We start from the raw sequence: 16,423 nt of genomic DNA, 5'->3' as shown, positions 1-16,423 counted from the left end.
TCTCAAAGAACTACACATATAGTACTGCTTTTTGGTTGAAAAAGGAATCTGAGTTAGAGCTCAGAGGGAAAGAAGGGTGAGGGAGAAGACTCAAAGGAAAGGTAAAAACAAGAATCTGGTAGTGGGTCATCTTTTTAAATATTCAGTAAACACCAAAGCCCGATACTCTGCAATCTTCCATGACAGGGAGATGCTGCCATAGAACTTTAGAGTACTGACAATTTGGCAAAGAGATCCTTACGCTACAGAGAACTCAAATCTTCTAAGGTTTTTTGTTCTCCTTTACAATACAGTCCTAAGTGCAGCCCCTTATAGGAGCAGATACCTGGTAAGTCAGAAGGAAGATGAAGGAGGAAGGACCATCCTGAGGGATATATATAAACAAATGTTCCCACCAAGGGCCAGAAAATAATCTAAACAGAGAACTTAATTAGAGCAAGTAGAGAAGCTCTCAGAAGTATCACTGATAGCTGTAGGGATTAAGCAATGATTGCTGCCATCAGGAAAAACTGTATCTTATTCAAAACAAAGAGATTATGAATGAATTCATCCATTAGGCTCCTACTGTGTGCCAAGGATAGTACAAAGAGAAAATTAAAACCATCCTTGCCCTCAGGGAAGCCCCATATCTAAGGGGGAGACAACAGAGATGGCAGGTTTCAGTTGCAGGTCGGGTGGTAAGGAAAGGAAGAAATAAGCATTTGTTTTCTACTACACTTTGCCAAGCACAGCTTGAGCACTTTACAATTATCATCACATTGGATCCTCTACAACCCTTGGGGGAGGTGCTGCTATCCCCATTTTTTTAAGAGAAAAGAAAACTGAGGCAATCAAAAGTGAAGTGACCTGCCCAGGCTCACACAGCTAGGAAGAACCTGAGGCCAGATCTGAACTCAGATCTTGTCTCCAGGACTAACCCTAGGTGTCCCCTCTAGGCCTGGTGGATGGAAAGGTCCCATGGTCTTTAGAGTGCAATAGTAAAGCAGATGGCTGTGCCCCTGATAACACCCTATCATTTTCTGATAACGGCCCACTGCAAGCAACAAGGACTTTCCCTTTCAAGCTTTGGTTGCTGTGTCCATGACCCCTGCAGGGGCTCTTTCCAGGGACAGCAGCTGAGGGTGCTGGGCTGGAAGCTGGGCCAAGGCCTCGGCTCTCGGATTCAGGGCCCTCCCTGGCCCAGTTCCATGGGGATGGGGGGGGGACACAGTGCTCCTGCCGGCGGCGTTATGCCTGCCTCCTGTCTCTCCCTCAGGGTCAAAGCATCATTTTTTGGTCATTTCCCAGCATTCACCAAGTACAACAACTGTGCCTCCAAAGAAGCATGAGAAGACTCCCCCTCCTCTGCAGAGGCAGGGAGGTCCATGAAGGCGAATTCTGCCCAAGTCAGATTTTTTTCAATGTCTAATTCGTTTTGCTGAATTTTTTCTCCTCTTAAAAAACCTGTATTGACCATGGTCATGAGGCAAACCCAGGTGATGCAGTAATGAAAGGTCTCAATAAAAACCTGTTCTAATGTTTGAAAAGAGGTTTAGGTAAAAGTGATCACATGCAAAAGCCCTCGAGGTCAGCAAGCCTCCTCATTTTCAAAATGAAGAAACTGTGGTCCGGGGAGGTGACCCCTTCTCTCATTACTCCTCGATGCCATTCAGGCCAGGTTGGAGGCGGGCTGCCACCAAAACAAACAAACAAACGAAGGAGAACCCACCAGTTCTAGCTGGGCCTTGTAACAAGGACTAACTTAAACAATGGCTAAAGAGAGGGGAATTGATAGTTTTCTGGCAACTTATTTTTCCCCCATTCTTACTTCTAAATAAGGAGATTCAAAGAAGAGAAAAGGTCAGAGGGGAATATGAAGGAGGCCTGGATTAAGTACAGGTTTAGAATTTTTGAGTTGTATACTGAGAGCAATAATTTATTGGACCGCTATTTTATTCCCATCAGTATTAATCCATTCAGTGTGATTCCATAGGGGTAATGATTGTTAGCAATTATAAGTGATATACTCATCTAGTAATATAGATTTAGTCAGTCATTAACTAATATAAGAATTAATTACATATATTAATACATATTTTACACACATTATATATAGGGATAATTAGATGAGATAGATTCTTTCTCATAATAGGCCTCAAACTTTAAACTACAAGCTGCAAGTTCACTGTTCAATGTTTACTAACTTGTTATAAAGTTCACTAACCTAACCATAGAATGCTGACTAAGGGATCCCCACCCTTCTGAGTAAGGAGTATGTATCTTGATGGGATACAGAAAGTCCCCCAACTTATTTTTGTATCTCTGGACCACCCTCTTGTCTAACAGGCGTTCCACTTAGCCTCGTTCATCCTGTGACCGTCCATACTGACACAGCATTTCTGGCCCTGCTGGAGGGTCATGAGCAAGGTGTATCAACCAAGAAGACTTTGTTTTACTTTGCTTCTTCCAAGTGTCTGGAGATCAAGCCCTATACCAGCAACACCCTGAAGAATGGGGGCTTCTCTGATCATGAGGAAAATCAGAAGTCCAATTCACTAAAGGGGTTGGATCCCTTTAATAAGTGGTTATTGGCTTGGAGCTCTACCTAGTGGTGATTCTTGCAGACCGGACAATTCTGCACCCCACCATATGTTTTTATTCACTATGAAATTCTTGGTCCTTCATCTCTTGGGTTAAGATGGAGAAATGCAGATCAGGTATTAATAAGGCATAACCAAAACTAGCTAAAAAAGGTTTCTAATGCTGCAAGGCTCTTAGCTTGGGCCTTTCCTTTTTAAAAAAGTAATAACTGATTAATAAATCAGTTTTATTAAACAAAAAGTAATAACTGAGATAAAGGAACATCAACTGCCTTATTTTATACATGAGAAAACTGAGGCCTCTAGGGAAGCAGCTTGCCCAAGATCAACCAGGAAGTTAACAGGAGAGGCAAGGTTTGAAACTCAAGTCTTATCTTCAGATTGAAATTAAATTTAAAAAAAAATCACCTACACAAAAGGGGAAGAGGAAACGGGGCTAAAATATTCATTCAAATGAAATGGATTCATGGATTTAGGTGAACAGCAACGTCATGATGTTTCTTTTTATTTTCGTCATTATGTTTCAAAAGGATAACCTGGCAACCGAAAGAGCTCATGTGAATTAAAGATTCATTGAGAGAAATCTCATGTTGGAAGAAGGAAGTTTACAGCTCTACTACACTGTCCCCAGTAGGCCATGAAGAGGATTCAGTTCAAGGTATAATATCTTAGAAAGTACATTGATTGTACACAGTATCATCAACATTGAGTGTTGACCTACTGTGATGGACTATATTCTTCTCACCAATGCAATGGTACAGAAGAGTTCCAGGGAACTCATGATGGAAGAGGATCTCCAAATCCAAGAAAAAAAAAAGAAAGAAAGAACTGTGGAGTATAGATGCTGATTGAACCATATTATTTCTTTTGTTTTGGGTGCTGTTGTTTTTTTTTTTCTATTTTGAGGTTTTGCATCACTGCTCTGATTCTTTCTCTTGTAACAGGATTAATGCAGAAATAGGATTAATGTTATTATGTGTATATATATATGTGTGTGTATATATATATATATATCTATATGTATATGTATAGAGATATATAGATATAACCTATATCAGATTACCTGCTGTCTAGGGGAGGGGGGAGGGAGGGGAGGGAGGGAGAAAAATCTGAAATTGTAAAGCTCGTATAAACAAAAGTTGAGAACTATCTTTACATGTAACGGAAAAAATAAAATACCTTATACATGTAAAAAAAAAAAAAAAAAGAAAGTACATTGATAAGGAAGAGCCTGCTCAGGAGGATAAAGCAACAAAGCAAAGCTATTCAGGGACTGGCTAAAGGGCCTAAGGATGACTGAAGGAAAGAAGACTCGGGGGAACACATGACAGCTGTCTTCAAATATCTGACAGGCTGGCACGTGAAAGGATTAAACTTATATTTTACAAACACCTATGGGACTGAAACCTATGAGCAAGATACATACTATTAATCAGAGTCTGGGGTTATGGAATATCCCAGAGATAGAGGGGAGGAAAGTTTGGAGCAAAAGGGAATAATTAGGCCTATTTCCATACCCCATGTTGATGTAAAAATCAGTATTTTGATACATACATGATTTCACATTTAAGGAATCACTCACCACATCATTTGAGGGATGATGCCCTATCATAATCCCCAGAGAATCTCTTGGAGGCCAGCGGTGAGATGACCAAGCTGGAGCCCCGTCGGTGATGACTGATGGTCTCGACAGAGCTCTACATGGGCATTTCCCCTCCAGATCTCAATGACCACACCTTCAGAGAGCACCAGCCCAACTCCTGTTTATACAAAATTGATTTTTCCCCAAAATCTGTCTTTAACCTATAACTGCATTTTCAGTAAGACCTGGCTGGCACAAAGCTCATTGTGTTTAGAACAAGAGATTTTTGCTGAGAAGGAAACTCCCTGTTCAAGCGATCAGAAAACTTACTCAACTTGCCTGGATAAGCACAGTCCCATAGGATCACCTGTGACTGTGAGGTTCGAAGTTATTGCTTCTCCCCACAAAGGAAGAGAGGCCTAAGAGAAGGGAAGTAACGAGCTCCAAGGGCCTAGGGAGACCAAAAGGACTGGCTGACCCAGATAAAGGCAACTGACAGTGGTGAGAATGAGCCCTGTTTTATTTGAGTTATTAACCATCTAACGTTACATCTTGTAAATAGTTGACATTTTAGGGTTCTATTGGGCAACAACCTCTATGTGGTTCATATCATTTCTGAAGGCAAATTAGTCTGAAGTACGTCCTGGTCTCGTGCCCGGGGAAGGACCTGACTCCAAGGAGAGTTAGAAAAGGGTCTTCTAGTGAAGGGTGAGGCTAAATTGGCAGGGACAGCAACTCGAAATTGGGGACAAAGTATCAAACTGTTATTCAAGCTTTTTATGTTAACACTATGTATCTTTATTAAACATGGCAACTAATCACAATTAACCCCTTTAATAAAGTTATGTCTCAATCAAGGAGAAAAGGGACTACAGAAAAAGTGTCTCTCTCTCTCTCTCTCTCTCTCTCTCTCTCTCTCTCTCTATCTCTCTCTCTCTCTCTCTCTCTCTCCCCCCCCACACACTAAAGTTTAAAGCCTTGTACTTCTAACTATGCAACCTCAAAACTGAGTCCACAAACTTAAATATATAAAGCTACAATCACAAAACCTTACAGTATCACAAGTTTTTCCAAAAATGTTTTTAGTTAACAGATAGTTTCCTTTGGTTCTGAATAACCCTTAAGATTTTACATATCTGGGCATGACCATATTAAAAGATTAGCATGCCCATCTGCAAAGAGACCAGATTCAACATAAAGAAGACAGATGCTAAGTCTCATATATTTCTGTATACCACTATCAACTATATTTACCTTTGTAATTATTTTGTGGTCAACAGCAAAATGTTTTCACATCTTAAAATTCACATGATAAAATACTCATTATTGTCCATTCAAGAATGCTTCTGACAACACATTAAAGCCCATCATGTAATTTAGGACTTCATAGGTTAGGAAAAGAAAATTAAAACTCAGGAACACAATTTTTTTTCAAGTTAACTAGATCATTTATTAAGACAGGATAATGAGTTTTATTATTCTATGCCCACATATTATATGTGAAAATGTTTCATGATTAAAAACAAAGTGGAGTACATCTTATATGTGCCCTCTTAATTGACTAAATTTGTTACAGAATTACCAGAAAAAAATATTCATTCCACTTATGCTTTAGAATTATGAACCACAGTGGTGAAAAACTATGCCAGACAGTAATTTTTATCAATGAGATCAGACTACTTTGATATAAAGGTTTAGTCTGAATTTGTTTCCTCATCTTTAAAATGAGAAGTGACTACTCTTGCTGCAGCAAAATGACAAGTAGAGAAAACCTTATGAACACCATAGAACTCAGACAGCCTATTCATAAGCTCGATGTGAGACAGAAGGAAATCAGTGATAAAGGAAGCAAGACATGAATGGTCAAAGGATGAAAAAATGTAGATAACTTGTCAAATAATGTTAACCAAGTTCTTTTTCACATTCCAACAACTCAAATATACTTCAAACTCTTATAAATAATATAATCCAAGAATAAATCCTTTGTTATCTCTTCCACCAGTTTAAAAACTGCCTTACACTGGTAAAATTATTGGAATCTCTCTTTTCAGTTTTTGTCAAAGTCATTTGTAATACAGTAAAGGGCAACTCAACTTTTACAAGAATAACAGAACTGACTATTCAAGATGGATAATTAAGTACACCTGTAAGACTTTAAAACTATTCACATGCAAAATTTACGATGATAGAAATTATTCAATAGAACTTCATGCAAGTGTAATATTTGTTATGCTAATAAATTCTTAGAAAATCACTTTTGCACTTGCAAGTCTGCATCTGTAATCACTTTAAAAGCAAAATATATCGTACTTCTTACCCCAGCTTTGAAAATCCCAGTGAAGCTCTAGATAAAAGTCACCTAGCTGGGAAATGAAATATTAATAGTTACTAAAGGTACATCATTTAACAGCTCTTAAATTTGCTTAATATTATCCTTTTAAAAAACTAAATTTTTCAATTGGAGAGGAACAGGTAGTAAAATCAGAATTAATCTCAAATATTTAGCTTTAGAAGTTACAAGGCAATAAAACATTTTCTTTCATGTATTCATACTAAAAGATATTACAGAAACATTTTAACCAAATATGAAAAAGAACTGACATAGAAAAATGGAACTTTTCTTATTGGTGTCATTTTTCATCAGTATTACCAGTTTACAACAATGATGCAAACCAAAAACAAAAAACTCTTAAATTTTCACAAGTCTGTGAATGATCATTAAAGGAAATGAAAATATTCAACGTTAATAAAAAGGAGGAAAACCAAAATGTTAAATTCTGACTCATAAATTACACTTTGGAAAGGATACTGACAATCTGAAGAGAGTCTCCAGGAAGTGATCAGAAAGATAGTGAGGGACCCTGAGATGCCATGTGACTGACGGTGTTTAACCTGGTTGGAGCAGGTGAGGGGACACTGTGTGAAAGAGGGTCCTCCTTAGAGAAGAACCTGGTACAGTGGAAGCTGAACAGAGGCAGACACAACTGGAGCTAGTCCTTAAGACGCTGGCTGCCTCCTTGGGCCTGCGGCCAGAGTTATTCCAATGACTGGAGACATGTCTTATTTGGGGATATGGGGGATGAGATGGGCTCTGAGGCCCCTCCAGAGTGTGTGCCTGTGAGTTTAACTCAAATTAAAGTCTGATGTTTAAATCCTCTTCCGCGTTCACAAAGAAGTGCTATTAACAACCTGCTAAAATGTTCACTGAAAGAGCTTTCATGAGTGGCAGGACAGGACTCCCCCAAAGTATGCCTACTCATGATCTAATGTCTATGGCCCACATCAAATGACCATCCCCACAAACGGGACCCTTTGAAGCACGCACAATAAAGGCCACTAACTGAAAGAGACAGACTGTGCTGTGAGGAAAACCTTGGGTTCGATTCCTGTTCCAACACTTGCAGATCGGGAACCAAAGGCAGGTTTCTGACCTCTTCAGGTTGTAATGGGGGACTGACACTTGGGAGGGCAGATCAGAGACACCAATAGCCCTTAATCTGCAGCCAGAACACCCCTGGGGGCAATCCCACTACACGTGTGACTTCAGCATCTGAAAAACGACGGGGTTGAATGAACTGAGTGATCGTCAAGGCACCGTCTACGTCTAAATCCAACTAGAAAACAAAAGGGGCAGTGACGGCTCACTAAGATATCTATATTCATAAGACAGCTGTGTCATCTAAACTATCTTAAAATAGAATTTCTCTCAGAATTTTGCCAAACATAATGTTACGGCACACAGTAAAATAAAGCATGGTATTCAGGAAAGAATGAAAATAAAAAATACCACTCGTTTGGCATTCAATTAGCGTTTATTAAGCATTTCCTATGTGACAGGTACTATGAACCAACATGGGATGGGAAGGAAGAGACAGAGGAGGACTCACTTGCCCAGCAATCAATAATTCTGTTAGCAGTTTAAGCTTAGGTGATGGGAACACAATCCTGCACCTTCTTAATAGAGGGCACATCATGTCTATTTGGGGAGGTGAGGGTCACCTGGGAAACTCCTCAAAATGGCCTGCCACTGAGCAATTTCTTGAGCTAACATTAGCTAATTTATATAAACTTTGGAGTTCTTATGCTTTTCTACAAACAAAATGTGTCTAATACTTTGTATCTGTATTGAGGGGCAGCTAAGTGGTGTAGTGGATAAAGCATTGGGCTTGAAATCAGCAAGACTTATCTTCCTGAGTTCAAATCCAGTCTCAAACATGTAGCAGCTTGTGTGACCCTGGTCAAGTCACTTATCACTGTTTGCTTCACTTCCCTCATTTGTAAAATGAGTTAGAAAAGGAAATGGCCAACCATCCAGTGTCTTTGCCAGAAAACCCCAAACAGGGACAGGAGTCAGACACAACAGAAATTACTGAGCCACAACACAAATTTGAATGGATCACCTTCACCATTCCTCCAATAAGTGGTCTTGTGATGGCAAGAAAACCCACAGATGACATGAGGTTGCCCTTTTTTCCACAACAGAAGGAAACCGGAAGGTTCACAGGGAAGGGAAATGACCAACTTTGCAGAAACGCCTTAGGCAACCCTACTCCTTCCTGAGAACCAATAGGTAAACTTCATGCTCCTGAAGAACACCGGGAGGAGAGCCTAGATTGTACAACTGCAAAGAAGTCTTCCTGTAGCTTAGGACAAACCTTCCCACCACCAATTCTTTACAACTTGACACCAGGAGCACTTAGAATTTCCTATTTTTCCACTGCTGATAGTGACAGGTCCTTCCCACAGTAGCCTTAGACTGAACCCTCTCCCCAAAGCGGCACTGAATGACTAGCATCCAAGTTCTTTGATCAGACTTCCTTATTCCTATTTTTACTGCTGTAAAGAATTAATTGTTATTTGAGGTTTTTATGCCTCAGCCCGCACTGGCCAGGGGCTCTGCAAACCGCACAGTGCTCCACCCACTGGTTGTAGCCGTTGCCATGGCGCTGGCACCTCACCACCTGCAAACGCCTACATGGGCCTGGCAAAATTAGAATGTTTGGAAGCCTAGCGAGGGCAGTCATGTGACTATCAGAGCAGCCATCCCATTAGCTGGGGCTGTGTGAGGTTTTTCTGGGACTGGGGGAGGAGAATTGGGCATTCTAGCTGGACATTGGAACGACAGGCATTCTGCTGTGTATTCTCAGCTGATTCCTGGGCGGTGGTATCTTTTGAGGTTGTATAATTTCCTTTTCCCCATTTTATTTCCTTTCCCTTGCTCCTACTGATCCTGTTTGTGGTTTTTTTTTTTAAGTCCATTCTTGTTAAAATAAATCCTGTTCTGTTTTGAGGGAGGCTGCCAGTCTCCTTCCTTGCCCCAATATTGCGGCAAGTCGCTTAGCTAACACTCCCCAATTAAAAATTGGTCCCCACAGGGGGCAGCTAGATGGCGCAGTGGATAGAGCACCAGCCCTGGAGTCAGGAGTACCTGAGTTCAAACCCGGCCTCAGACACTTAACACTTACTAGCTGTGTGACCCTGGGCAAGTCACTTAGCCCCAATTGCCTCACTAAAAAAAAAAAAAAATCGGTCCCCACAATGCCTACAGTTTTTAACTCTTTGCCACTGTAATGATAAATATGATTCCCTCCATCATCCCCACTCCTAACCACTCTCCTTTGATCTACACATAAACTCACACTTCCAGCTGCTTGATGAATTGTTCACACTGGCCATCCCGAAGCACGGCAAACTGAACTCCACTTCTTTCCATAATACCACCATTTCCCTTGGTGCTTAAGCTTGGTCACCCTTGATTCCCTTTCTCCTCGTCGCTGGCTCACACAGTCAGTCCCCAAGTCCTGATGTTCCAATGTCACAGCTTTGCTAAGACCTAAACTCTTTCTTTCCGTTGCCATCCCCTTACTTCAAGCTTTTCCCTCAAGCTTGGAGTACTACAATAACCTCCTAGCTGACTTCCCCAGATCTAGGCCCCATCCTAAAGCCACCCTGGCACACTATCAACCAAATTAATGTTGTCAGATCCCTAACCAAAGCATCAGAGAAGGTTCCAAACCCTTCATAAGGAAGTCCAAAATGAGCCTTCCTGGCCTATTTCAATCTACTCCTCTTTATGAAATCTCCACTCTAGCTAAACAGGTCTGCCTCTGGCTTTCCCATGACTTCCCACCTTCACTCACGTTGTTCCCTCTTCTTGGAATGCACCTTCCTTCCCAAAATGGACAACTCTCCAAACCCTCAGGCCTGGTTGCCTCGTCTGTAACACTCACCCAGCGTGGTCTTTTCTATCTCTGATCTCAAATGGCACTTTCTTTGTACTGGTGTAATAACATTTAACTAACAGAGGGAACAGTATATGCCTAAGTATATCTGCCTTGCAAAACCAAAAGCTCACTTGAGGGTAGGGTCAGCCAACACCCTTGTAAACAGGAACTGGTGAGTGCTACACACAAGGAGATGGTAAATGTGCTGCCTGGAAAAGTGATCCTGCTCTGGGCACCACAAAGAGCCAATGAGATGCAGCCCATTCTCACTGATGGGGTCAGAAAGACCAAGATTCTAAAGAGATTTTGTGATAGAAAAGGAAAGGAAAGGGGGGTGGGGGGGCAGAGAGCGGGGCACGGTACAGTCTGAAAAAGTAAATGTCAAAGAGTTCAGAGAAAGACAGGATCCCACCGACTAAGCACAGGAGGGTAAGAGATACTCAAGAAGAAAGCTCTGAAGATAAAAAGGGAAATAAATCCAGTGAAGAAGAAATACTGAATTTTTCTGAAGAGACTAATAGAGATGCACAGGGCACTTATCAACCTACTTAGATTTTTAAAGAAATATACATAAAACGGAAGCAAAGTCAAGTAAGGCATGATGACTACAAAGAATGTGATCTGTCCTTTTGTCAAAATGGTGTCAGGAATGCTAAAGCTCAGAATGAAATGAGGCAGGGGAGGGAAGCTAAGGACAACAGAAAGGGGGTTGGTTGTGTTTTGTTGTTTTTTTGTTTGTTTGTTTGTTTGTTTTTTGGGGCAGGCAATGGGGGTTAAGTGACTTGCCCAGGGTCACACAGCTAGTAACTGTCAAGTGTCTGAGGCCGGATTTGAATTCAGGTCCTCCTGAATCCAGGACCAGTGCTTAACCACTGTGCCACCTAGCTGCCCCCTGGTTGTGTTTTTAAAGACACGATGGGAGAAAAAGGAAGCACTCAGCCCTTGGATTGGGATGGGGAGATGGAGATTTACATCCTTAGATCCTCAAAGAACTGGCAGAGAATCGCTAAGGCACTGTCAGAGGTACCTGAAAGGCCCCTATTTAAAAACAAATAAGAGAACAGAATGCAAAACACAGGCTGGGGATATTGGCTTCAAGTCCTAGAAAAACCTAGAGCAAATAATTAAAGAGATGTCTGGATAACGCCTAGAAAGGAAGTCATTAGACAGGTCTTTCTAGAACAGATCACGCTAGTCTAACCTCATTTCCAGAAGCAGGAAATGCTGCAGAGAAAAGGAAGCGTCCGATCAGATGGATGGGTAGATTCAAAGAATAGTTGGTACTGGTTCAAGATCAAGGTTGTAGGAGGATTTCAATGGAATACCAGGATCTGTTCTTGGACCAGTGCTGTTTAATATTTTTATCAATGACTTAGATAAAGGCACAGAAGGTACAACTCATAAAATCTGCAGATGACATTAAGCTGGAAATACACTGGATGACAGAATTAGCATCCAGAACCATGTCAAAACGCTAACACACTGGACTTAATCCAGTAATATAAAATTCAAGAGAAATAAATATCGTATTATAGTTGGGTACAAAAAATCAACTTCAGAAGTATACAATTCAGGGAAGTACGGTCAGGCAACAATGATTCTGAAAAAAGGATCTGAGCCTTTCAGTGGCCTATCAATGAGTTCCCAGGTGGGAGTCAACATTGTGATAATGCAGCCCCCCCAGGCCCCCAATAAATGCACTTGGAGGGTCAAGGAAAGGAAGATGAGCTGTGCACAGGATGGTCGGGAGCAGGGAGGCCTGAATTCAGCTCTAGGGTTCAAGGTTTAAGGAAGACCCTGGTAAGCAGGAGTATTCAGGGAATCATCAAAATGGTGACGGGCCTTGGGGTCCACAGCATAAGAGGAAGATGTCTGGCCAAGAGAAGAGAAGAGATGTCACTGAGTATCTGAATAAGGACAACACTTGTTGTCTGGCCCCAGTTAACATGAGGAGGAGCAACAGGCACAAGTTACAAAGAGGAGAATTTAGAACTTCAGAAATGAGCTGTTCGAAGAGGGTTTGAGACACCAGTGAGGCTGGCCCAGCACTGCTCAGGTTCACAAGGGAGGCGGGGCACAGGCCCATCTCACTCGAGCATCTGTGATTCTCTGAAGATCCCTTGTTTAACAGGATCCGGCATTCCCTTTCACAAAGTGAAGAAACACAGATCCTTTCCATGCAAAGCAAGGAAAGCAGGTGGCAAGACGACAAAATTCAAGAAATTACAATTTTATATGTTGTTAAAGTTTTTCAAATGCATGTGAAAAACTTCTAGGTAAAATCTATACAAATAAATATAAGAGCATGTAAAGGATATGAGAAATAGCTGGGCCACTATTGGGAACCTTGGGCTGGAAACTGGCTCCACCAATGCCAGCATTCCACTTATACATGCCTATTCAGTAAGTGCTGGAGAGTTGGGAGAGCCAGCCAGATTAGCCTGTCTGCCTGGGGTCTCAGAGTTATTCATATCAGACACTGATTTGAGCCTATGCCTTCCCAGACTCCAAGCCTTGCTGCCCTTATATACAAATCATTACCTTTAAAAATGCAAACAGCACAAAGAGCTGATGGGGGGGGGGGGTGTCACACCCTTTTCCAATTCATACAGTTAGTAGCTCCACACATCAGAAATGCCCATTTTAATCTACTGCTAAAATCGTAGCAAAGAGCAGTTGCTCTAGAGCACAGCTAGCTGGCAGACACACACTGCCCAGCAGCAGAGAACAAGCTACAGTGAAAATGTAATTGGAATGGCTATTAAAATAAAGAAAAACACAATAGGACAGAGACCATAACATTAATATGTGGTTTTCTAAGTCGATAGATGGCCACAGGGATCCTCATATACAATTTAGTGGCTCATAAGTTTCAACAACACACTGCTCTAGAATGGCAAGCCCAAAGGGGTCTCTTTTAGCCCAAAGTGGTTAATATAGTATTGGGGATAATTTTTTCCTATGATTTCACATAATACAATCAACAAGAAAAAGTAGAATAACTGATATGAAAAGGTAATACTGATCAAAGAACTGAGAAAACAAAATGTATGAATTTAATTTTTTAAATGTCCAATGGCAATATTTGGAAAAACTGTTTATGAAACTTACATGATGATTATATTAAAAGCAAAATACGCTACATAAAGAATAACCTAATTCTTTCGATTTGAGTACATGATACCCTAAGGAAAATAGCAGTCAAAGCACACCTTAGATGAATCATCATCACTGTATCTTATAGATCTTACTAACTTAAGTAAACAGAATTGTTTTCAAATGTTCTTAATATCTGAGACTTAACTATTTTACATAGCAGGTTATTATGAAGCTCACTGTCATTGCTTACATATTCATTCTTTATAACTCAATACTGATTTTTAAAACTGCTCTTCTATCCCCCACATTTCAGAAAAGAAAAACAAAATCTATAGATCATAAGAAGTCGACTACATCTGAAGCATCATCATAGCACACCTAAGAAAAAGTAACCTAAAAATTAAATAAATTAACCATATAACTAATCAAGGAACCATCTGGATAAGCCTAAGTTCTAAATAAAGTATGATAAATATAATAAAATATCAGTAATTCAATCCTCATTCTTTGAGTAAACCTATAAGCATTAAACCCTACAAACACATCAGGCACTGAAGTCACAACCCAATGCCTTGTCGTGCATGAAGACAACCTTTGACTCTAGGGGAATGTGAATTCTAGAAGGCCTTATCGCCTGAGTCTTCCTGTGACAGTGTGCCTGCTGCCAGGTTAGTCCCACCAACTCTGGAGAGGCCCACAACCAGACCAGCAGTGTGGCAATGGACGTTTTAACTGCAGGAACTCTCCAAATTCTGGAGATCTTCAATTTGCGATGGCAAGGATCTACTTTCAGGAACAAAAGCAGACTAGACAGGTTTTCCTCAGCAGAACAGTTTCCTTGTCATCTGGTCCCCCAGATCTCCAACACTATTTCTCAGAGATGAGAAAAGAACTCAGACAAACCTCTTTGCTGTGACCAGTTGGTCTCCCTGCCTTCCTCCCTCTGCCCTGCCTCCTCTCAGAGACAGAAAAGCCACATGAGCAGAAGGAGAGCTGGAAGCACTTGCTACACTTCCCTTCCAAAGCAACCCACCCAGCTTCTCAGCTGTAGTTGTTTAAAAAAAAAAGTAGGGGGATAATAGCAACAGCTATTATCTGTATGGTGGACACCCCACCACCAACCACCGCCAAGTGGCCTCCAATAGCACTGGCAGAGGACGAGCTCTTTTCACCTCTTCAAGACTACTAACAAGAACATTTCTGAGTGACAACACATTAGTTTATAATTCTGACTCTACATTAATTGACAGGACCATACACCACTTGATAATCAATTACTGATACATTAACTGTAAAAAGACAACTTTAATTCAACACTGATGCAGTTAATATTTGGGAAGGAAAACAGAACTAAACAATGGCTCACCTCTTTCAGGGCTTTTAATAATCGAGGTCGCTTTTCTTCAACACTTTCCCTGGACTGCTGCTTAAGCTTCCTTAAAAGTGCTGTAACTAAATTTGAGGGAGAAAAAAAGTTAATTAGAAAGGTCTCATCTATTTTCACTAGGCTAAAAAAAAAAAAAGCTTCCAACAGGAAATGCTGCCCGTGTGGCATCACTAACATAAACATGTATATGATTTCACTAAGTCTGAAACACAAAGAAAGAATGTGCCAGAACTCGTGAATCCCACCCCAAGTCACTAAGCATCTCTTTCCATGCCTCCATCTAACCCAACCATCTAGTGGCTAATTTGTGACAGCTGGGGAGCACCAAAATCCTGCTGGGATCAATTTGCTTAGTCAACCCTAAGCTAAAGGAGAGCTCTGGGTTTTCATTCTATTACAGAATGTTAATGTCCAATAACATAAAAATAAAGAGGAAAGCAATGGCCAATCCGACCAAAAAGAAGCCATGTCAATTACAGCTATAAAGAAAAAAGGGAATCTTCAAAGTTCACAAGATCTGGACAATCTCACCAGAAGCGTTGTGTCCTCTTCTCCAAATGTCACTAACTTCCCCAGGTCTAAAACCTTTCATAGCAAGCATGTGCTCAAGGAGAGACCTAGATCACATCTACACTGTTAGGCAATCCTTGAAGTGAATTTGTCCTCCTCTGCCACCACTGCTGAGGTTCATAGCCACAAAGTCCTATCTTAGCTGTGGGCCAAAGGCTGCCCCGAGGTACTGAAAAGCATGCCAGGGAAGGGGTGATGGGGAGAAGCCTGAAGGAGATAACTGGAACAAGATAGTGTGAGGGGAGAAGATGCTGAGTTCTGTCTTACACACACTGAGCTTGAGCTGCCTGAAGGATGTCCAAATGGAGAAGTCCATCAGGCTGCAGAAAATAAAGAGAAGAGCTAGAGATGCAGGCCTGGGCACTAAGATCACCAACAAGATCCTAAAGCCGTGAGGGGTCGGAGCTGGCGGCACATTCAGGATCAGGGGCCACAGCATTCACATCAATGCAGACAGGTAGAGAAGAAACCTGGAGAGGGCAGGCTCACAGAAAACCCAAAGGAAGGTGTAGTAAGAGTGTCAAAAACTGCCCAGGGTTAAAGGCTAAACGGACTTTCTCTAGCATGACCTTGGTAAGGCATGACCAGCAAGAGAACAAAAGGCCAAGGGAGGTTCAAGGCCAGGGGAAGTGTCTGGCTCCCCTGGTTAACCACAGGGTCTGGACAGCGAGAAGAGGGCAGAGGTGGTGGCCTGCAAACAGAAAGGAACAGAAGACAAGGACAGGATGTCACAGCAAAGACGAAGACGAGGTTTAGCGTGTTAACTTGAGAACGGCTGAAGAAACTCAACACATGGGGAGGACGGATTCAGAGAAACACAGAAATACTAGTAGGAAATGACACAGAGCATAATGAGGAGGATCTGAAGAAGAGTTTACATGATGACCAGAATAACATGAAGGGCAGCCACTTTGAAGGCCGCAGCCCTCGCATCAAAGGATTGACCACTCGCAACTTCCAAAGCACAATGAGACAGACCTCA

At 41.4% G+C, this 16,423-nt stretch overlaps 1 protein-coding gene across 1 annotated transcript in view; it reads right to left on the bottom strand.

The window, feature by feature from the left end:
* ANKRD13C (ankyrin repeat domain 13C) overlaps positions 1-16,423 on the bottom strand; it is a 74,498-nt gene that overhangs the window by 26,207 nt on the left and 31,868 nt on the right. The window contains exons 4-5 of the mRNA XM_044001048.1: positions 14,851-14,936; positions 6,479-6,524 (exon numbers count right to left, since the gene is read on the bottom strand). Of these exons, the coding sequence (XP_043856983.1) occupies positions 6,479-6,524; positions 14,851-14,936 (132 nt within the window). The remainder of the gene's footprint in view (positions 1-6,478; positions 6,525-14,850; positions 14,937-16,423) is intronic.

This window comes from Dromiciops gliroides, chromosome 4 (genome assembly GCF_019393635.1).
Source record: "Dromiciops gliroides isolate mDroGli1 chromosome 4, mDroGli1.pri, whole genome shotgun sequence".
NCBI lineage: Eukaryota > Metazoa > Chordata > Mammalia > Microbiotheria > Microbiotheriidae > Dromiciops > Dromiciops gliroides.
The sequence above is the reverse complement of the archived record's forward strand: the minus strand, read 5'-3'. Positions and strand labels throughout refer to the sequence as shown.